This window comes from Mytilus trossulus, chromosome 4 (assembly GCF_036588685.1).
Source record: "Mytilus trossulus isolate FHL-02 chromosome 4, PNRI_Mtr1.1.1.hap1, whole genome shotgun sequence".
NCBI lineage: Eukaryota > Metazoa > Mollusca > Bivalvia > Mytilida > Mytilidae > Mytilus > Mytilus trossulus.
The window spans coordinates 10,540,970-10,564,452 of NC_086376.1; the positions used below are offsets into that span (position 1 = coordinate 10,540,970).

The 23,483-nt window shown below is 31.4% G+C and overlaps 1 protein-coding gene across 2 annotated transcripts; it reads left to right on the forward strand.

Moving 5' to 3' along the window:
- The first annotated feature begins 1,199 nt into the window (after positions 1-1,199).
- On the forward strand, positions 1,200-22,768 carry LOC134714643 (sialin-like). 2 transcript variants are annotated; one of them, XM_063576060.1, is made up of 10 exons: positions 1,200-1,340; positions 6,124-6,341; positions 13,748-13,987; positions 15,437-15,524; positions 16,158-16,253; positions 16,755-16,894; positions 17,575-17,724; positions 18,695-18,827; positions 19,553-19,794; positions 20,190-22,768. In XM_063576060.1, exons 1-10 carry the CDS (start codon positions 1,289-1,291, stop codon positions 20,391-20,393), a joined length of 1,563 nt encoding a protein of 520 aa, XP_063432130.1. In that variant the 5' UTR covers positions 1,200-1,288; the 3' UTR covers positions 20,394-22,768. The 2 variants fall into 2 exon arrangements, with proteins under 2 accessions (XP_063432130.1, XP_063432131.1); XM_063576061.1 differs by lacking the exon at positions 1,200-1,340 and adding an exon at positions 4,696-5,611.
- The last annotated feature ends 715 nt before the right edge of the window (positions 22,769-23,483 follow it).

Consider the following 23,483-nt stretch of genomic DNA (forward strand, 5'->3'; position numbering starts at 1 on the left):
AACCACATTTAAATAAATATCCTTGCCTTAATACAACTAACACATGTACATGACAATAAATAGTCTAGCCTCAGAATGTTCAAAATGTCAGTTTGCACTCTTCGCTCGCCAAATTTGCAAAGATAACCCTTAGGTTAAGAGAATCTAGAAACGCGCTTCATACGCATAAAATTAATAAATTTATAGTTTTGTTATCATCAGTTTCGCTCATTCGGTAGATATATCAGAACTTCAAGTTGAACTTTACTTAAGGGGACGACTATTCGATTAGTAAGGGAGGCAGTTTTAGTATCCCTTATAAATATTCTTGTCCTCGTTTAAGTATACCTTGATAACACTCTTGGTACTAGAACAATCTAATATTTGTTTTTTAAGCATACGTACTAGACTACTCTTTCTGCACTGTTTTTTATTTTTTTTATTTTGAGACGTTTTATTTATATTTAACATAATCAGTCTTTAGCTGGGACTATTAAACTAACGGGATTGGAATCTGAACCAGCTGATAAGGTTTCAGTGTACCGATAGTGGATTTATAGTCAATTTGTGGAATTGTGTTTCAAAATTTCAGTCTAATTACAAAATGACTAGGTATTTTTAGTCATTTTGCATGTTTTGTGTAATGTCTGTAAATTTTTAGGTATGGCATGTTATTGGTTGCAAAAAATTTATATTTTTCATATAAATGATTTTTTTATTTTTATTCAATTTGTACTGTATATTTCTTCATTTTAAATAAAAATGCAATACTTTTTATTCAATTAGTGTAACTTGTCATTTTAATGCAATATTTTTTATAGTAGGTTTTATTTATGTATATGCAATAATAAAGACATTTTATGAAAATTCAGTCATTTTACATAATGCCTGTAACATATAAATGTCTCCGATATAGAATACATTTTGACGAATTATTAGAAAAACTCATTAAATTGGAAATAATTTTGATAAAACTGCACGCCATACATTTTTAGCCTGGTACCGTAGATTAATCCCTATTTTGTGTGAGTGATATATCTCAGGTTCCCAGGTTAATTGGTTTTGTTCGGATTGTTTCGAGGTTTTCCCTTTACGAATGCTGTTTGAATGCTCACATTAATCTGTACCGATACAGGCTCCAAATGTCCTCCTTTATACGCCATAACTATGGTGGTGCTCCTATTTAAAGGAGGCTCATACGGAGACAAGAAGAAGTTTGTAGTTGCATCATCAACATACCCACGTTGCAGTTATTTTTTTGGTACCTAAATGTTTTTTTGAAACAAGTTCGATCGGGTGGTAGAAAAAGATGACCAAAGCACAATATAACCTGTCAGAACCCACAATTGACCCCACATCAGGTAAGAAATATTGTGTAAATCAACAAGATGAATAACTTGTCAAAAGTGACAACTTGTCAACTAGTCCAAATAATTATGACGTCTTGAAAGGCTATTATAATTTTTTTCTTTGACGCCTTACATCAACGAAGTGAGGCGTCAAAGAAAACAATTATGATAGCCTTTCAAGACGTCATAATTATTTGGACTACTTGTCAACAAAATAAAAGTTCATCATAACAAATGGGCACAAATATACAAAATTAAAATGGACTGAAAATAACTTATGTATACATTTGGAAAAAAAATTATGAGGACTATCATCCATAACAGTTCATGGCCAAAAGAATTCGTCACTTGTGTGATTTTTCACTGATGAAGCCTACCGTAGTCTAAAAAGGGTACACGACGTCAACTCGTACCTTTGCCAACTCGTACCCTACTTTCATGACTTTTACCAACTCTTACCCATGATTTATTTGATATTATTTATATACATAGTTGTTGTAACTTTCTTTAACATATCATTATATAGCAGCAAATTGATAAAAAAAACTTTCATAAGATGCAATCATAATTCAATTGTTTTAAATATATCATTTAGCTTATCAAATGCTAATCATTATAATCATTAGTCCAAATAATTATGACAGTTGGCAAGGCTATTTTTATATTTTTTCCTACGTAGGAAGGCGTCCCAGAAAAAAATTAAAATAGCCTTGCCAGACGTCATAATTATTTGGACTATATAATCATAAGTCCTTATCTATAGAGTGTATCTCATTGGGGGGTTCTGATCCCAGATCCCACTTAATGTTTTGTCAGATTCCTGTATCCCGCTTACACTATATGTACATAAGCAATTCTCGTACACGCTAGCCTTCATTTCCCGTTTTCACAACATAATAATTTGACTTTCAGGAGTCAGGCTTAGACCCCAATGAGACCCACTATAAAATTTTTGATTATATGAAATTGTTTGATTATTTGAAAAAGTAAATATATTGAACATTTATTGAACATGTAAACATTTTGTGATGAACAGTTCTCAAATGAAATTTTATTCACACAAATCGAATGATTTAATGTATTGTTATTCTTATCTGTTATTGGTTATAAGCTTTATTGCTTTATGGTTTCAAAAGGATTAGAAAGGTATTCATTATATATATATAATATATGAAACAAGACATATCCATCGCAATATTCAGTAAAAAATATCCTTTTCAAATATTCTATGGATCGACAAGCACACTTGAAGATTTGATTTAATATAAAACCTAAGAGAAGATCTAATAAAATATGAAGCATTATAATGTTAAAATATTTTCTACTAACACGAATAAAGACATGTCCATCGCAATATTCAGTAAAAAATATACTTTTCAAATATTCTACAGATCGAGCACACTGTGACACTTGATGATTTTTTTTAGATATAAATCCTATCAGTAGATCAACTACAAAATAATAAAAAATGAGTCATTATAATGTTTAAAAATATTGGGTACGATTTGGTAGAAGAACCAGTTGGTAAAAAAAGGGTTCGAGATGGTTGAGTATGAGTTGATGAAAGTATGAGTCGACATGCATCTGTCTAAAATCAGTCATCTTGTTGATTCGTTCGGTATATGTGTTTGAACTTATCACACGGGGAAACTATGCATTGACGTCACTACCATTCTATATCAGTAAACAAAATGAGTGCAGAATACGTTTTTTCTACTCTTTTGAATAAAAAAACAATTCGAAAGATATGTTTTCATTGTTATTCTAAATTATTGCTCAAAAATGCAAGTTTTCTTTTGACCATTTCAAACCTGACTTCTGAATGCCTAAAAACATTTCAGAACTTCACAAAATCCCACTTCCAGCCTCCATTGCTTTGTGTACATTCCATTCAGCTTCATCAATCTTGTGGCAGGCAATGTCAAGCAAATCATATTTTTATGAATTTCAAAACAACAAGCATCTTACTTCTTATGCAGTTTTCCTGCAAAAATCCCTCCATTCAAAATGAAAGGAAAACTGTATAAAAAAATGATGTTCATGCCATATTTTTTTTTCAGGAATATAGAGTAGGTTAATAAAAAACGATTGACATTTATTTAAAAAAAAATGATTCAATTTAAAAAGATCAATATTTTAACCATCATGACGATAGTTAGATATTCATACAAAATTCCATTGAGATTGAATGTCAAGCCTAACAGTGAGGTTTCCTGTTGAATAAACCCCGAAATTATAGCAAACTATTTCAAAGCAATATCACACAAACAAATAATACAATCGACTTAGACTGAAAAAAATCACCTAATTGACAATAGTGCAATTTGAATACTGTAAAAACAGAAATGTTCGTGGAGGATTTAATTTCGTTTATTTCATGGAAAGAATATATCCACGAAATTAAAACCTCCACGAATATTTAACTTCCATATAATACCACTTACACAAAAGGAAACCACAAAATTAAATCCCCATGAAATCTTATGGAGAGACAAAACCACAAAATTTAACCCCACAAAAATAAATGTTTCAACAGTAGGTAGAAAGATTCAATGCATCACATGATTTTGAAGCCGTTGGAATTTGAATGTAAACAAACAATGTCAGCAGCTTTAGTATGGAACAACATAGTTCATTGAGTGACTGAGAAACAATTATGAGTAACCAAGCTTGACAATACATGGTAATAAAAAATCAGAACTAAGTCTACAGAAAAAGTAAGAAAAAAATATCCATAGGTGAACTACTTACCAATCTTCTCCTCTGAAACTACTGGGCTAAATTTAACCAAACTTGGCCACAATCATAATTGGGGTATCTAGTTTAAAAAATGTGTCCGGTGACCCTGCCAGCCAACCAAGATGGCCGCCATGGCTAAAAATAGAATATAGGGGTAAAAATGTAGATTTTAGCTTATAACTCTGAAACCAAAGCATTTAGAGCAAATCTGACACAGGGGTTACATTGTTTATCAAGTAAAGATCTATCTGCCCTGAAATTTTTAGATGAATCTGACAACTGGTTGTTGGATTGCTGCACCTGAATTGATAATATTAAGGAAATTTTGACGTTTTGGTTATTATCTTGAATATAATTACAGATAGAGATAAACTGTAATCAGAAATAATGTACAGCAAAGTAAGACCTACAAAAAGTCATGATGACCAAAATGGTCAATTGACCCCTCAAGGAGTTATTGCCCTTTTAAGTCAATTTTTAACAATTTTCATAAATTTGTTAAGTTTTGGTAAATTTTTACAAAATGCTTTTTTCTAGGCAAAGTGCATTATATTATACAATTACTGTCTTTTGGTGAGGTAAATGTGTGGTTTTATTGACTTTTGAAAAACTGATATTCAATGAGGCCAAATGTCAATAAAACCACATATTTGCCGAAACAAAAGACAGTAAATGTTTTATTCCATATTCCGAGAGAAATTAATGTAATGGAAAATATTTACCAAAACCAATTGTACATCAAACGTTTTTTTACCAAAATTATACACGTAAAAGCATGTGACGTTTTGCACGGTGAATATCCTTTTTCCGCAGGTGAATATGCTTATTTATTCAAAATCCCATTAATATAGAAAAACCTACTAATATATGGAATAAAAATAGCTCTTTAGACAGGAAACAATGGAGTAGCTAGACTTAAATGTTGTACAATGTGCATGCTTATCTGCACATTTTTTTAGTACCATTTCATACAGAAAAGGATATTGTTTCAGTTTTCAGTCATCTTGGTTTACAGGAGTGACAGAGATGCTAATGTGATAGGACTTAGACAATTCATGAATGCAAAACTATTCACTTTTGAATAATGTAAATCATGTATATGGAACACACAGAATTTACTCAAAATTGTCCAAAATCTATCTTTGGGTCTTCTCGTTTACTTTGTCAATATTCACACCTATCTTTATTCATATTATATGTTTTCATAAATAGTGCTACTTTGCAATAGCACTTGTTACCTGCATTGTCTACATGTACATAATCCTAAAAATATTATTCACAGAAGAATACAGCACTGGGCTAACAGCATCTACTCTAGTGTCTCACACAGCAAAGTTTGCATCTGATTGCCTTGTGATATACACCAGGATGTTAGCATTGAGGGACCTCACAATCAAATTCGTCTAAATCAAATGCCAAGTCAGTCTTGTGTTTCAAACAATGTTGCAATTTGTTTGTTGGTTATATCCTACAACATTGGGAAGCAGATACAGTGCAAAGTAGCTATTTTGTTATGATATAACATGACTCCAGTTCCATTTCAGGTATCATGTGGTCTATGAACGCAAAATATAATGAAACATTCCAATTCTGTGTTGGGGTGTTTATTATGAGGGTGATTAGCTCTGGTAGTCTAGATCTGTTAACCACATCATGTTGGCATTTTTTCAACTATATCTAAGGGTTCTGACAAATCTAAAAGACAAAACTGATACTGCTATTATGACAAAATGCAGTCTGTGATCGTCAGTATTTTTTCACAATATATTTTTGCCCAAAATCATGAAAACCATGTTCCTTTGATCAGAATTTTAAGAAAAAGAACCATTGGTAGTGTCATAATGGCTGTTGGTATGAATTTTAGTGTTTTGCCAATTTGGTGTTGATATACTACAAAATTGTATATTTTATTACAAATTAAAACATACATTGAAAATCTTTTAATACCTTTGGTTATTTTATAGTACATGTAATATTCCGTTGATTTATTGGTGGAATTTAAATTTATTGTATTACCTTTCTACAATTTCTAATGAAAAGATATGTTTTATTTTAGTACCATGGTGGACATCCAGTCGCCTTGGTCTGGCTATTATGGGGTTCTTTGGATTTATCAATGTATATGCCTTACGTGTGAACATGAGTGTTGCCATTGTGTGTATGGTAAACAGAACAGCCATACAGACAAACACCCAAGACCAAAACGGAAATGTATCAAAGGCTGAGGTTGGATGTGGCTTTGGTCTTAATACTACAGGTACCAGTAACTTTGAGGTAAGTACAATTATATGTATTGAACAATTCTTTAGAATTAAAAGTTGAAAAGAAAAAATTATAAAAAACCTTTTAAATTTTTATTGCGAAGCCTATCATAGTTTTCCACAGATTCACCTGCAAGTTACCTGTCCATTTAAACTTTTGTAAGTTCAATTGTCCCATCTAACAAATACAACATCTTTTGTTCTCTGTTTAGTTTATTCAATGGGACCTTTAAATTTCTTGCCAGAGAAATCTATCAGTCACTGATTAATTTACCTGAACAAAAAATTGAACTGTCAATGATGGAAATACATGTACAAATAAGTAATTATAAAACTGCATGTGATGTTGTATTTATTCAATCAATAACACATTTTCAATTTGTTTGGTATAAATATAACGGTTTATTTCTTCCTCTGTGATATTTTATCCTGAGGATAATTTGTCACAGTAATTTTTTTCCAGGCATGGTATTTCACAGGTAGAATTTTTCCAGAGGAGTGAAAATCTATCTGCGTTATGCGGATAGTATGTACCGGTATATATTTGCCGTATCATATTTCACAGAACCTTGTGAAATAAAGTCCCATTTACTAGTATGTAAGTTACTCGCAATCAATATATACCTGACTTTAATTATAAAATGTTTCACAAAGGTATAACAAATTTGCATAATTTATCAAAGGGAGGTAATTATGAACAATTTATATTTTAAAGATATTAATGTAATATAATCCTGAATCTATTTCAAAGTGAAATTTTTCCTTGAATCTTATTTTTTATTTATTCATTTACAAGATTGATCGTTTATATAAATATACAGCGTTAATATCCATTGCTTAACGAGAGCGTACATTTTAAATGAATAAAATGAATGAAAACTACGGTTCCTAGTTTGTGCATTGTGATAAAAAGTTCGTATGTATAATTACTTTCATTTGTTACTTACTCTGTCTTGTATTGTTCTCGTCGTTCTATTGCAAATATTCAATTTCATGACTGCATCAAGTGTTTCTATCAGTTTACCATAGTGATATCACATGGTAAGGTTAGAAATTAATGGTAAACCCTAGTTTTAAGATCCGATTTTCGATTAACAGTGGTAAAGTAATCGTTGCAAAAAATACTAATCAAACTTTTGTGAAAGACGTTTTAATTTGAATTGTTGCGAGAGTTTATATTCTATGTTGAAGGCACTTGCATATAGTGACCTGAAATACAAGTACTGTTCTATTGAGTTTAGATACATGTCTTCTGTTTCTGTCCCTGACCTATTTTTGCTGTATTCGGCATGTGTAGTGCATTATGCCATGAGACATTGATACGTTATGAAATTTCGTGCAGGACTGCTTTGTGTTTTTTTTTTGGCATGGAACTCCTGACCAGACTATGACTTTTTGACTCTTGACCTATGCAGTGTAGGTGTATCATCATGATACAGTGTGTTCCTTTGTATATTACCCTGACCTAGAAGTATAATTCTAAATTGACCTTGCTTCTGAATATGTAGCATGAAGATGTATTGTCATAAGATGGTGAGTCTTGTGGCACGAGAAACTTTATATGATCTTAACCTTTGCCCTCATTGTACAACTTGTATATTCTGTTTGAAGTATATGGAGAATCGTCTGATTGCACTCATATCTAATATTTTTATATCTATATTAAATATTTAGATATATTTGTATATTTTTAATTGTGAGATCGGTTTTATGTATTGGAGTTTGAACTAGCAGGGTTTTAGCTAGGATTTTGAGGGCTTTAGTCACTTTTGCGCGTGATAAAAATCAGCCTTATTTTTTTATAAAGCAAGGGATCTAGGATGTTTATCAAACTAGCTATACATATATGTCCAAGTCCTTCAAGGACTAGTCTAGGATCTTTGAAGACTTTAGGATTGCTAATGTAGGCAGTTATTTGCAATATTGAATGAATTGACTGATGTGATGCTAAGATATGAAGATAAGAACAGGGATCTGGTAATATGGTCAAAACTTCACTTCAGTTATTTTCAGGGCACACCCCTTATCAACAAAAGTTGGGTGCCTTTATTTTTAACCACTGCACAAATGAACTTGTAACGACTTTTTCACTTCACAATCATTTATATCCTTGAAAATACGTTTTAATATCTATTTGGAATCAATTTCTTTAATATTGGATAGAAGGATCTGCATCTATACTTAATGGGACAATTCTAATGACTGTAGACTGTAGATCACGTTTACTTTCGATTTTTAAACGAAATGAAATGAAAACGGGAAGTGACAATTGAATAATAATTTTAGAATAAAACCGGATTCATCTACGAACTTTTACGCATGCGCAATGCATTGAACAGGAAGCACCTGTTTGCAAGTGAAAATATTTACGTTTTGAATAAAGTTCATTCTTTTTAATCGAAGTTGTCGAAAGTTTTTGATGAATATATTTATATAAAGTATGACGAAAATACGTTGAAATGACGAATCTACGACAAGCAAACTGCAAATTATAATCCTAAGGGAAATATTGAAATTTAAATAAAGTTGAAATGTCCGGGAAGTTTATCAATCTTGTTCAAATGACGAAAATACGACTGAACTGTGAGAAATGATTAAAATGAAATGCTGACTGACTGATTTAACTTAAATAGATTATTATGATGGTCATTTATGAGGTTTTATAATGATAATTAAGGGATTAGTGACCCATCTGATTGGCGATAAGCGGATTACTTGTCATCACAACTTTTAACACCTTTGGTAAACGTTAATTACCTGAGGGCCATAAACTTGTCAGAATCATAAAGACAGGTAGAATTCAAGTAATTTGATGTGTAAATACTTTTACACTTTCCAAATTTAAGTGACGAAATTGATATGAAATCTTTTCGTCATTTCGAAAACCTTTTCGTAAAATACGAAAGTGACGAGCGCTAGCTAAATCACTGACTAGTACACATTTTGTTAAGGGGCCATCTGAAGTCCGCCGCCGGGCGAGGGATTTTCTCACTTTGTTAAAAACCCATTGGTGACCTTTGACTGCTTTTTGCTTTTTTGTCATGTTACTGTCTCTTAAACACATTTCAAATTTCCATTCTCAATTTTTGATATGAAGAATGTTTTGATCAAATGAAAACTAAATCTTTTTATTGCTGTGAAAATTAGAAAGAATATTTACTGCTCTAGTAGCACCATGTGCTGCAAGTTGTGATAGATTGATAATTCAAAATGGTTCAATCATTTTACCTTGGATTTCATTTGATGGACATGTTGATATGGATAGTCTGTTTAAGCATCTTAAAAATCACATGAAGGTATTCGCATATCAATAAACTGAACTCAGTGCGAAGAACCTTTAAAGTACACTTAGACAAAGAGCTCAATCTAGTGAAACACTTTTTTATGCTGGTCACTGTCTGTTATCAAACTGCACCGCAATCCTAAAAAAAATATGCAAGTTAATTCTAATGGAAGTAGAAGCCAAAGGAAGTAAATAAACCGTTTACTGAAATAAATGTACAATATGTCTATGGGCCACAGATGCCCCTGCTTGTGAAAAGAAGACACAAGTAAACTCAACATATAGAAACAAACTTATTTAAAAGAAAGAAAACGCAAATTCAGCATTTTCTATGTTTTTAAAGGAACATGATAACTCTTGAACGGTAAAAGTGACGCTATCAAATTTCAAATTCATTTTTTTGTATGTGGAAATAACCATTGTCCCAGGTTAGGGAGATGGTGAAGACCCCGCTAACATGTTCAACCCCGCCCTATTTAGTATGCATGTGCCATCGTTTGAATTTCGTTTTATTGTGTTTTTTTCTATGTTGTGATGTTATAATAATGTTTCATCCGGCTGCAAATGTTTGCACCTGTCCTAAGTCAGGAATCTGATGTACAGTAGTTATCGTTTGTTTGTGAAATTTATACGTTTTTCTCGTTTCTCGTTTTTTTATTTAGATTATACCGTTGGTTTTCTCCATTTAATTGTTATACACTAGTAGTTTTGGGGCCCTTTATAGTTTGTGGTTCGGTGAGAGCCAAGGCTCCGTATGAAGGCCGTACATTGACCTATAATGGTTTACTTTTATAAATTGTTATTTGGATATAGAGATTTGTCTCATTGGCACTCATACAACATCTTCTATACCTATTTGCTCATTGTTGAAAGCCGTATGGTGACATATAGTTGTTAATTTCTGTGTTACCTGGTCTCTTGTGGAGAGTTCTTCTTTGGCGGTCATGCCACATGAGGTGAAGGGTGGGGATCCTGCTAGCATGTTTAATCCGCCGCATTCTGTTTGTATGTACCTGTCCCAAGTCTGAAGACTCTAATTCATGAACTGTCGTTTGTTTATGTGTTACATATTTGTTTTTGTTCATTTTTGTACATAATTTGTCCGTTTCTTTTCTCGGTGCTTTTTATAACTGACTATGCGGTACGGACTTAGCTCATTGTCGAAGGCCGTAGGGTGACTTATAGCTTTTAATTTCCGTATCATTTAGTCTTTTGTGGAGTGTTCTTATTGGCACTCATGACACATCTTCTTTTTATTTTGTGTATAAGTTTTGTAGTATTTGGTTGAGGCCACTAAAGTTAAAACAACGGAACCTTTTTATTTTGGACGTTCGGGACGAACGGACTAGAGTAACTCCGCAGTTTATGTTCCTTTTCTATGGTACCAACACAGAAGTTCTGACTAGTGTGCTGGTGCTACGTATTCCACCAGCACTGTCATTAACACACACGTGCACACACACACAATTTTATTATAAAAATATGCAATCTTCATTTTGATTTGATTCTTTTTGGCCTATAATGATTATATGCATGCCTTAATTTCACAAGTAGTATAAAATTTGACAAATTTATTGTACATATACATTTTTGTTATATTTTATAACTTATTTTTCAATTAAACTTAAATTGATCATCACTTTCTTTTTATATGTCTTTTAAGATTCCGTTTTGAACAAAACGATTTGTTACATATTGTAAACTTCACACGTATTTCTATCAAATCTGATATTATTACAAAGCAACTATTAAATAAAATGCATTCGAACTTTAAATGTGCATTTAAATATATATGCAAGTCGTCAACTGGTGAAGTGGCTAGATGCATATATCGTTGGCCAATAGACCACTTTCGAGTTCATCTGTCACCGGCAAAAACTCGTCAACTATACACGCCTTTGTGACGTCATTTACCAGACAGAGGGGCTCGCCTGTATCCCTGCACTATTTACGTTCATCAAGCGTCTTAGTGATCGTCTTTATGCAGGATAAACTAGAAATAATGGTTGCTCTGTAGGTACTTACTGACAATTCCCTAATGACAGCAGTGTTGATTGTCAATTTTGAGAATTCAATTTGCCGAATAATTCGTACAATATAGAATTATAGTTTTCCAACCACTCGCTCAACATTGGAAGGGAAGTGACGGCGCCCCTAAACGCACAAATGACGATGATAAAGGCGCGTATAATTGACGAGTTTTTTCCGGTGACGGATGAACTCGAGGTTCCAAATTTTGTTGTTTTAAAACGTCTAGAAATATTAAAGGAAATAAATAAAAAAACAGAACGACTGAATTAAATAAAATAATGTTCGATATAATGAACCATTTCGATTTATTTTTAAAATCTAAACGATGCTTTATTTTTATCTAGTTTCCTAATCATTAGAATGAGAAAATAAATACCTTACAGCTTCTTTACCGTCGATCCTGAAATGTTTAATGTTATAAAACAATTTTAGCGTCTTTGACCTACTTTACCTTTTTATTCGGATACTTGTGGTTATCTTCTTCAAGTTCAACGGGAACATTAGAATAATCTAGAAAAGAACCCAGATGGAACCAGGAATTCGGGTTGCTATAACCAAACAACCCGGATGTTGAACCTGTTACCATGGTTTCGAACCAAAGAACCAAGGTTCAGAACCAAACAACCCAGATGGAACCAGGGTTTAGAACCAGAGTGCCCGGATAGAACCTTATTGCATTCGGAATTCTCATGACTTTTTATACCTTCAACGTATTTTCCAAATCATTTATTTATTTAGTATATTTATATATAATATAATATAACAATATGACTTACAACATGAATTTTTAATAAGACATATAACATTTCACAGGTAAATTCTATCCAGGTGTTAAAATTGCTTTTGTTCCAATATAATGTTATGCTATAATTTGTCTGATTTCCATATAATCAACAAAAACATCTTTGTCCCTAGACTATTTATATAGTAAAAAAATATTATCATAATCAAATTCTTCCATTACTGTGAATAGTAGTAATGCAACTATATTTCTACCTTTACATTTTAATTTATATGTGTACTGAGATCTGAAAACAACTCACTTTTACTTGTATTTCACTTACCTTATTTAATCATGATATTATTTCACAATTTCAATCTTTGAAAGTATTTCTGGTTTTCTTTCTTATGTTTAATGATAATTTTCTTTTTAAAAGAATGATATTTACTTGAATTTTTTCAATGATAAATTGTGAAATAATTCCCATTTTATGATTTAATATAAACTGTTTTTTTTTTTACAAAATAGGTTTAATTCAAATACACTATTATTATTTCATAGTATTTGTAAAGGATAAGTTTTTTCTAATAACTATTCAATAAGTTAACTACCCAGATAGAATTTCACGGCAAAGGAAAAAATATCCCAGGGAAATATTTTTATTTTCCTCTGGATAAAAAAATGACAACAACTAATGTGACATTTTTTCCTCCGGATCAAATTTCACCCAGATACAATTTTGCTTTACACAAACACTGATTTAAAAATTAATAGTTGATATCTGATCAAATTTCAACATTTTACCTATTAAAATTTGCTATTTTTTAGTCTGTTCACAAATAAAAACTTAAAATGATAATGTTTAAATAAAGGTCTTCATAAATGTATTCTTTATAACTGAAAAACCATGAAAAACATGCAGATTCTTTAAAACATAAATGCATGCAGTACTTAAAAAAAATCAGAAATAAACTTTTTATAATTAAATCAGTGCTTATATTGAACAGATTGAATATATATTATTGATATTGAATAAATACTGTATCACATGCAGTTAATTATAATATGAGTTTATACATGTATTTCAATCAACAAAGAAGATATTTTTTTGGTTAGGCAAATTAATCAATGAGTGATAGATTTCTCCTGGAAGAAATTTAAATGTCCAAGTGAATAAACTACACAGATAACAATAGCTATTGTATTGATTCAATGGGACAGGTAAACTTGCAAAAGTTTAAATACCTTGGTAAAGAGCAGACGACTCTGTGGAAAACTTTCATTTGGTTCGCTATAATAAAGAAAATAATAGCATGAATAATAGGAATAAAAATTGAAACCAACTGTAATGGGTAAAAAATAAAAGTTTCTCTTTCCATTTCAGGATGGTGAATATATTTGGGATAAAACAGTACAAGGATTTATTCTTGGGGCTTTTTTCTGGGGATACCTAGCTACTCAGATACCTGGTGGCTGGCTGGCCACAAAATTTGGTGGCAAAAGAGTATTTGGATGGAGTATGTGTATGGCCACAATAGCCACATTTTTCACTCCATTAGCAGCAAATGTGAATCGTTCTGGTACACTGCTAATTGTACTTAGAATTCTTGTTGGGTTTTCTTCAGTAAGTATTTTTTATGTTAAGGAGATGCAGTTAACATTGTAGATTTCAAAATACAGAGATCATTTTTTTACTGCAATGGTAATGTTTTCCTGTATCAAGTTTTTTTATGCCCCTGTTGTAGCAATGGGGGCATTAAGTTTTACCCTTGTCAATCCATGCGTACATACGTCCCGAATTGGGTTTCCATTCTCTTACTTTAGTATCCCTCATCCAAATGAATGTTTATTGCCACAAAACAAAAGATTAAGTTTGAATTTTGGTGGCGTCACCTGAACGATTCTAGAGTTATGCTCAATTTTTCATTTCCGTTCTTTAACTTAATTGACGCAACCAAATGTTATGAAACTTAAACACAATGCTTGTTACCACAAAAACAGATCAAATTTTAATTCTGGTGGTTTCACTGTAACTGTTTTAGAGTTAGCAGGGGCATCATCTGTGTCCCATGGACCCATTCCTCATTTATTTTCAATAGCGTTAACAGTTCTTATTTTACTTCACAAGATGTGCCTTTAGATAAGTCAAATCTATTCAAAGAACCAGAGCTTTGCATGAGAGAGATCTATTCCTTGATTTCAAATTTTATTACATTAAATTTCAATATTTCATTTTACACACTCATAAGTTATACACATAAAAGTTCATGTAGCAAGATTTATTGGAGTATAGAGTTAAATAAGCCTATTCTTTCGGTTGTTAGGCAATAAGAAAGTAAAAATACAATGTCAATTAATTTTACCTAAAAAGAATTAAATAGACTTTTGTTTGCTCATTTGGAATAATATCACTTTAATCATGTAATAGTATTGGACAGTTACATGTAGAACAGCAACTTCTATTATGTCCAGACTTTCATATGATATTGAAATACATTATTTAGAAAAAAATGCCCTCATTATATATGCATTCTGTTTATTTTTTGTAAAGTTTTTTAATGAATGTCTGTATTATAGGGAGCGGTATTTCCAGCCATGCATGCTTTGTGGGGTAACTGGGCATCACCAATGTAGTCTGTTTTTTGTAAAGTTTTATATTGAATGTCTGTATTATAGGGAGCAGTATTTCCAGCCATGCATGCTTTGTGGGGGAACTGGGCACCACCAATGTAGTCTGTTTTTTGTAAAGTTTTATAATGAATGTCTGTATTAAAGGGAGCAGTATTTCCAGCCATGCATGCTTTGTGGGGTAACTGGGCACCACCAATGTAGTCTGTTTTTTGTAAAGTTTTATAATGAATGTCTGTATTAAAGGGAGCAGTATTTCCAGCCATGCATGCTTTGTGGGGTAACTGGGCATCACCAATGTAGTCTGTTGTTTTGTAAAGTTTTATAATGAATGTCTGTATTATAGGGAGCAGTATTTCCAGCCATGCATGCTTTGTGGGGTAACTGGGCATCACCAATGTAGTCTGTTTTTTGTAAAGTTTTATATTGAATGTCTGTATTATAGGGAGCAGTATTTCCAGCCATGCATGCTTTGTGGGGGAACTGGGCACCACCAATGGAAAGAAGTAAACTAACAGCTTTTACTTATGCAGGTATAATGTAATAAAATCTCCCTCTTCATTGGATAGTATAGTTCTAGGTATAGTATTATATATATATTTATTTCTCTTCAATAGATTTACCTAAATCATATAATATATATCAACTAAAATGTTAAAATTTACTGGTACACAATTGTAGCAGGAACCACACAGAAAACTAAATTTTTGTCTTATCCAAACTTTACCATTACATTGTATCACATGAATTTGTTATAATTGCAAGAAAAAATAGTGCATTTCTTAAAATTTTCAAACAATTCAAAATATGAGAATTCAGGCTTCAATCAAGATGAGATTGTTTTGTTACAAAGTTTTTCTCTCATAATTTTACAAATTTTAGGAAATCTAAAAAAAATAATCATTTGTACATGTAGTTTTAGGTTCCAAAGGTCTAGAAACATTCTGAGACACATTCTTCTTTTATTAATGTCTATAGTGCTTAAAAGAGAGATGACAATTTTACCTTATTCTCTGTCATTTAAGGTACAAGTAATTTTGTAGATGCAGCACAAGTCTGGCGCAAATACAAAATTTCAATTCTGGTATCTATGATGAGTTTATTTATATACCAGTACATACATTTAGAATTGTATTAATGGTTTGATTGTAACCTTTATTTTACAGGAGCACAAGTTGGTAATGTGATAACCTTTCCATTAGCTGCTGTTTTATGTAAATATGGATTTGCAGGAGGCTGGCCGTCAATCTTTTATGTATTGGGTGAGTTTTTATTCTAGTGTCTTGTTAATTTGTTCTTACTTAACAATAGAAATTTTTTTTTTTTTGAATTATAAAATGATAAGGTATAAATCCTTCCGAAACAAAATAAGGTTAAATAGATTGTTTACTTGATATTAATTTTGCATGAACCATTGAAGGTAAATTCACTAAAGCAAATCCTTGATATTATATTATGATTAAAATACTGATAAACAAAGGTGATGTAAATGCAAGTTATTTTATTTCATTAACATCTATATTATATATGTATACATACAAACGTCCTGATTTTTTTTCTATATCATGTAGTTCAATGGTATCAATATTACAACACTTAGCAATTCTGAAAAAAAAGTTATTCTAATGAGGTTGCTTGAACTTGAATAGTTGGCATTAAAATATGCATGTACTCATGTAATTAAAGGGAGGGAAATCAGTAAAAAGTAGTCAGAATTATCTGTCAGTATTGCTGGTTAGAAAAATATTTGTATGTAATTTCAGGCACAGTTAATTTTGTCTGGTTTGTGCTGTGGATGCTTCTAGTCAGTGATAATCCAATGGAGCATAAAAGAATTTCTAAGATTGAGCAGGAATATATTGTAATGTCCTTGGCAGAAAGTCGTCATGCTGAAACAGGCAAAGTAAGATAAAAAAAAAAATCATTAGCATTTACACCAATAAATATATAACTAAAACAATACACAGAAAACTGAAGACTGAGCAACACAAAACCCACCAGATCCACGGGTACCAGTATACTCAAGTGCTCAGAAAGGGCAACACAAAACCCACCAAATCCAGGGCTACCAGTATACTCAAGTGCTCAGAAAGCAGGTCTTGCTCCAAGTTTAGCACCTGTCTTGTTACTCATTGCAAGTAAAATATGTGATAGGTTTCATCCAGTGGATGTCACAATTCAAGGGAAAAAGAACATGCTTGTGAACAAGTAGAAATATTCCTGGTCATCTTTGAAACAGATATTTCATACAGTCTACAAAATCATAATGACATAAACCTTTAGATGGAATTACTTTAACTCTCCCTTTTGGAATTTTGATGCTGTAACTTCCTTGAAAGCAGTTACCGTCCATCAAGGAAATCATTCTAGAAAACACAAGCCCTGGAATAATGAGAGAACAAACGCTTGTGCAATGAATGTAGTAATTTAGTTGTTAGATAAAAGAAAAAAACAGAAACTTCACCGGAGTTGCAATTATTTTAATGGGTAGTTTTATATGTTCACTTTTTTTTTCAATTTACTTCTGTTTTTCCAATGACTCATGTGCTAACATTTTTATAAAAGATGGATTTGTGTTTTTAGGACTTAGATGTCCCATGGAAGAGTATACTGACATCACTACCAGTTCTAGCAATAGTTGTATCTAATATAACATCTGACTGGGGAGCCTACACATTACTAACAAATATACCAACATACATGAGTGAAGTCTTAAAACTGGATATAACATCAGTAAGTTTACCCAAAGTTAAGATTAGCTTACATGCATGGATATTATGATTCAATATTACCTCTGTAAGTTACGCCAAATTATCTGATCAATCTTTGAAATTTTATGAAGTTTTGAAACTGGATATTATTTCTGTTAGCATTTATTATATTAACTTATATCATTGGTTGCAATGAATTACATTGATTTCCCAGTTAAAGAAACCTTGATAATTTCACATGTGAAATAAACACGATTATTTCACTCTCTGACGTCATGCAACAATAGTCCTAGTCAAGACATTGTTAAAGACAGATCAAACAAATTGTGAATACATAGAAAAAAGATATAGTTCCTTGCATGTTTTTACATTGATTTCTTTAAAAAAAAGAAAAGCCATTTCCCAATGTTATAAAAAGAATAACTAATTAAGAATTCAAATATCAAAAAATATATTCAACTTGTGACCGAACAACACTGATAATTAACTCATGCGCTACAAGCATTCGTGAATTAATGTGTTGTTTGGTCAGTTGTTGATTTTTTTTCTCAATTTGAATTCTTCAATTAGTTATTCTATAAATACATAATAGTGAATTATTCCCAAAATAATTTTCCAATATTCCATACTTGATGGTGAAGTATTTATAAAGGCCATCTTTTGCAATTCTACAACGTCTTGCAAGCATGTCAAGAGTAAAAATTTATCATTAACCTGCATACAAGAAAAACCACATTGAAAACATGAACATGTAAAGTGAATCACATGCTTTGTGTACACTCCTAACACTAAGTATATAAGGTAAACATTGTCAGTTGTGATACAATTTAAAAGCCATCAAGACGACAATTAGACAAAAAGAACTGATCAAATGTGTGTCATAGAAAAAGGGGGCTCTTTTTCTCTTTTGATAAAATTGATTTCCTTGAAGGATATTATGTTATATGCTATTTCTTGTACATTTTACATGTTTGAACAATTGTGTTTTTTAGAATGGACTTTACTCAGCTTTACCATATGTAGCCTTCTGGGCAATGATTAACATTGCTGGTTGGATGGCAGATTTCTTCAGGGAAAGACGTTTTATGAATACAACTATGACAAGAAAAATATTTGATTCTTTTGGTAAGCTTATAAATGTAAAAATAATGATATTTGGTGTAGTTTCATTGAAAGAAAACACATAAAAACTACTACATGGTAGATAAAAAATGAAAAAATATAATGTTGTCCTTCTACTGTCAATATTGTGTGCTAGCCTGTGGTATACATATGTTGATCATTTGAAAGAAAGAAAACATGACTTAATGATAAGTTATGTATAGATAAGTTACAAATGTTGATAGATTAGAATTGAAAACTCAAACAGAACAGAAATTTGTCAGAGACAACCATCAAACCAAAGAGCAGAAAACCGCCCAAGGCAACAAGTGGGTCTACAACACAGCAAGAAAACCCCACACCTGTAGGTGAGATTCAGCTGGCCCCTAAACAAAAAAGGTCAGGTTATGGGATGCCACAATAAATCTGAAACGTTCTGAAACAAAATGAACAGAAATTATGAATCATTTATGTTTTGTTTGTTACATTTAGATTGCTACTCCATGACCCCAAACAAATCTGTGACATAAAGGGCAAATCTAGAACCTCTATGACTTGGGGGACCATGAAATGAAAATTATGAAAATTAAAAAGTTATTTGTTTATATGAACGGGATTTGGGTGGGAGAGAGAATAGGGTGTAGCAGTTCTTTTGTTTTGTTTTTGTTGTGTTATGTAGCCAAAAAAATGCTTATTGCACAAATAAAATGCTTTGCAATAGTTCCATAAAGTACATGCTTTTATTTCAGGTAAAATTGTACCAGCACTAATGTTGATTTGTTTAGGATATGTCGACTGTACCACTCCTACTCTTGCTATAGTATTGCTCATCCTTGCTGTCAGTCTGACAGGGTTCCAGTACAGTGGCTTCCTTATCAATCATGTGGATATAGCCCCACCCTATGCTGGTATATTGTTTGGAATCAGTAACTCTATAGCTTCAGTAACTGGATTTATATCACCTTCAGTTGTAGGTGCTATCACTAATGAGGTAAGGAATAAATATGAATAATGTAATAATTAATCCAGGCTCAGTGCTAAGAAGCATGCAATTTTAAATGATGAAAATTCTACAAAAAGTGAATTTGAGATAAAGTTGTATGATAGAGATGTATAATTATTTGAATAACTATAACACTGTTAATTTTACTACATATTTTTAAAATTATATGATTTTAAACCTGTGCATTTTATTGAATTTGTATTACATAATTAACCGATAACAAAATATTTTTTTATGTACAGGAAAGTTTTGATTTTAAGAAAAAAATGTCTTTTATCAATTATTAGTTACATCCTGATTCATTAGTGGATTGTTACTGAGTAGATTATTGATAATTCAATGTCCCTTTAACATTAATTCTTCACATTTTATTTTAATTCTAGGCACAGACACGAGATGAATGGCAGAAAGTGTTTTATATAGCTGCAGCTATTTATGCCTTTGGAGCTGTGTTTTACTTAATATTTGGTAGTGGGGAGCTACAAGATTGGGCGAGAGAAAAGAGGGACCTGGAATTAAATGTGGAAATGGAACCATTGAAAATGGATGAAGAAAAACCACCTGTGGATAATAATGTTAATATTTGAAAAACTAAATGTTCGTTATATTATTTAAATCTAGCTCTTCATGCTCTAAGAAGTAGTATAAAATGCTAGATCTAGGAAGAAGTAATCATGCTCGATCATCTTCATGTTTTAAGGTTAAAGGGTAAAGGTCCTAGAGGGAAATGCACACATTATCAGCTGATTTCAATATCAATTATATGTAGGAAGTTCCAATTGCATAATTCATTCATGAGTTTTGCACTTGTCTATATTGAAATAAACTGTAGTTAGTATGCTTTAATACATTTTGACATAATTGCATGTTGTTCTAATTTTATTTTGAGGTACAGCAATCTTGTATATTTAGAGAATGCTATTTAGTGTATATGCTATGCAACATATTGGGATTAAAAATAAGAAATATTTTAATAGGAAACTTAAACCTTAACCCTTGTTTAGAAAAAAGTCATATAAGTCGAAGTAAGTAGTGTGTGAAAGAATACGCCTCCGGGTGCGGGAATTTCTCGCTACATTGAAGACCTGTTGGTGACCTTCTGCTGTTGTTTTTTTATTTGGTCGGGTTGTTGTCACTTTGACACATTCCCTATTTCCATTCTCAATTTTATGAATTCAGTCAGCCTAGGGTAAACAAATAAGTACTTAGTTATGTCTCTTGAAATTGTATTAACGTTGTTATACATGTATGCCTCTTGCTTTCTTGTTATATTTGATAATTGGTACATATACTGTATATTTTTTTTTCAAAGTTTGTTTTTATTATTTAAATAGTTTTATGCCACACCCAGATCATTGAAACTTGACAAATAAGGTTTGCAAAAATATCATAAATAAAAGATTTCTAAAAAAGAAACCATTAGGAAGATATATGCTGATTTCATAAAGTTTTATAAAGCATTTAGAAAAAATGATTTATTTATTTGTGCAATAATATAATTGTGCCATATTTATGAAAAATTATATTTTATTATAATACTTTAATGTTAATGACTTAATGTATATATACACTTATTAATGTGTGTTATGATTTGCTAAGAACAGTACAATTCTAATTTATAGATTTTTTTTCATCACTGCCAAATCATGCATATATTTCAGGTCAACATTAATCATCATAGAGTAGTTCTCATATTATTTAACCAACTCTCATCATAATTGTATATGGTGTAAGTTAGGATAAGCTACATTTATTCTGACAATTTTCACAATTGTTATTCCCAATTTAAACAATGTGATAATAACTATTGTTTGAATAGTGATGTAGATTTTTAAGGTTCAATATTTTATTATAGTCTCACCACGTACAATTACATATATTTACACAATGAAATATTCATACAGGTACATAAAACATGCATGTATTTCAAAAAACTTAAATTGACATTGTATGTGCCAATCTTATAAAATTTATGAGAGACTACAAGTAATATTAAAAAACAATTTGAGATTGAACATATTATATACAATATATTTATTTGCTCAAGAATATCATTAAAATACATTCACTTGAGGTACAGTTGTTCATAACAGACAGGTTTTGTGTGAAATAATTATTATGCAACATCATCATTATCATTGCTGTTACAATGCAAAAATTTTTAAAGTTGTTATTTTTGGAAATTCTTCCCTTATTTACCCTCGTTTGTTGACATTGTTTACAAAAATTTACTTCAGTTAGCATTTTTTATTAGATCATTACTGGTATATCTTGAAGATTATTTTTTATTGTTATTGTACAAATATACATTATTTTATTATCGTCAGTAAATCTGAAAATACTTTTAAACCTGAATTGTTCAGCTTTTGTTTTATTGTTGATATTGACATTTTATTGTATTATCATTTATTTATATATTTACGAGACCAATAATGAAGTAGTTCAACCCTGTAAATGTGCTACTTGTTACGAGATACAGCCTATTCTTGTCATTTCATCATACTAAGTAGAAAATGTCTTGCATCTGTTTTATTTTAAAATAATTAGGAATTTTTATTTTGAAAATATTTTTTTTAATCCATTCATGTAATTATACCCTACACAACGGGGTGTGGAGTGTATAATATTTTGACCCTTCCGTCCGTCTTTCCTTCAGTCCGTCCCTCAGTCTGTCAGTCCTGTTTCTTGTCATCGCAACTCCTCTCCAACCTCATTACAGAATTTCACTAATCCTTTTTAGATGAAAAGGACATATTATGTTTTTGTGGATATCGACAGGAAATTATGATTCAATATTTTTTATAGGAGTTACGCCCCTTCGAACTTATTTACTTTAATGTACTACTGCAAGAGTTTGTCATCACAACTCCTCTGAAACTACACAACAGAATTTCATGAAACCTTTTAAGATAATAAGGTTATACTATGTAGATGTGCATATGGACAGGAAATTACGATTCAATTTTTTATACGACCGCAAATTTTGAAAAATTTTTCGTCGTATATTGCTATCACGTTGGCGTCGTCGTCGTCGTCGTCGTCCGAATACTTTTAGTTTTCGCACTCTTACTTAAGTAAAAGTGAATAGAAATCTATGAAATTTTAACACAAGGTTTATGACCATAAAAGGAAGGCTGGTATTGATTTTGGGAGTTTTGGTCCCAATATTTTAGGAATTAGGGGCCAAAAAGGGCCCAAATAAGCATTTTCTTGGTTTTCGCACTATAACTTTAGTTTAAGTTAATAGAAATCTATGAAATTTTGACACAAGGTTTATGACCACAAAAGAAAGGATGGGATTGATTTTGGGAGTTTTGGTTTCAACAGTTTAGGAATTAGGGGCCAAAAAAGGGCCCAAATAAGCATTATTCTTGGTTTTCGCACAATAACTTTAGTTAAAGTAAATAGAAATCAATGAAATTTAAACACAATGTTTATGACCACAAAAGGAAGGTTGGTATTGATTTTGGGAGTTTCGGTCCCAACAGTTTAGGAATTAGGGGCCAAAAAGGGACCCAAATAAGCATTTTTCTTGGTTTTCGCACCATAGCGTTAGTATAAGTAAATAGAAATCTATGAAATTTAAACACAAGGTTTATGACTATAAAAGGAAGGTTGGTATTGATTTTGGGAGTTTTGGTCCCAACAGTTAAGGAAAAAGGGGCCCAAAGGGTCCA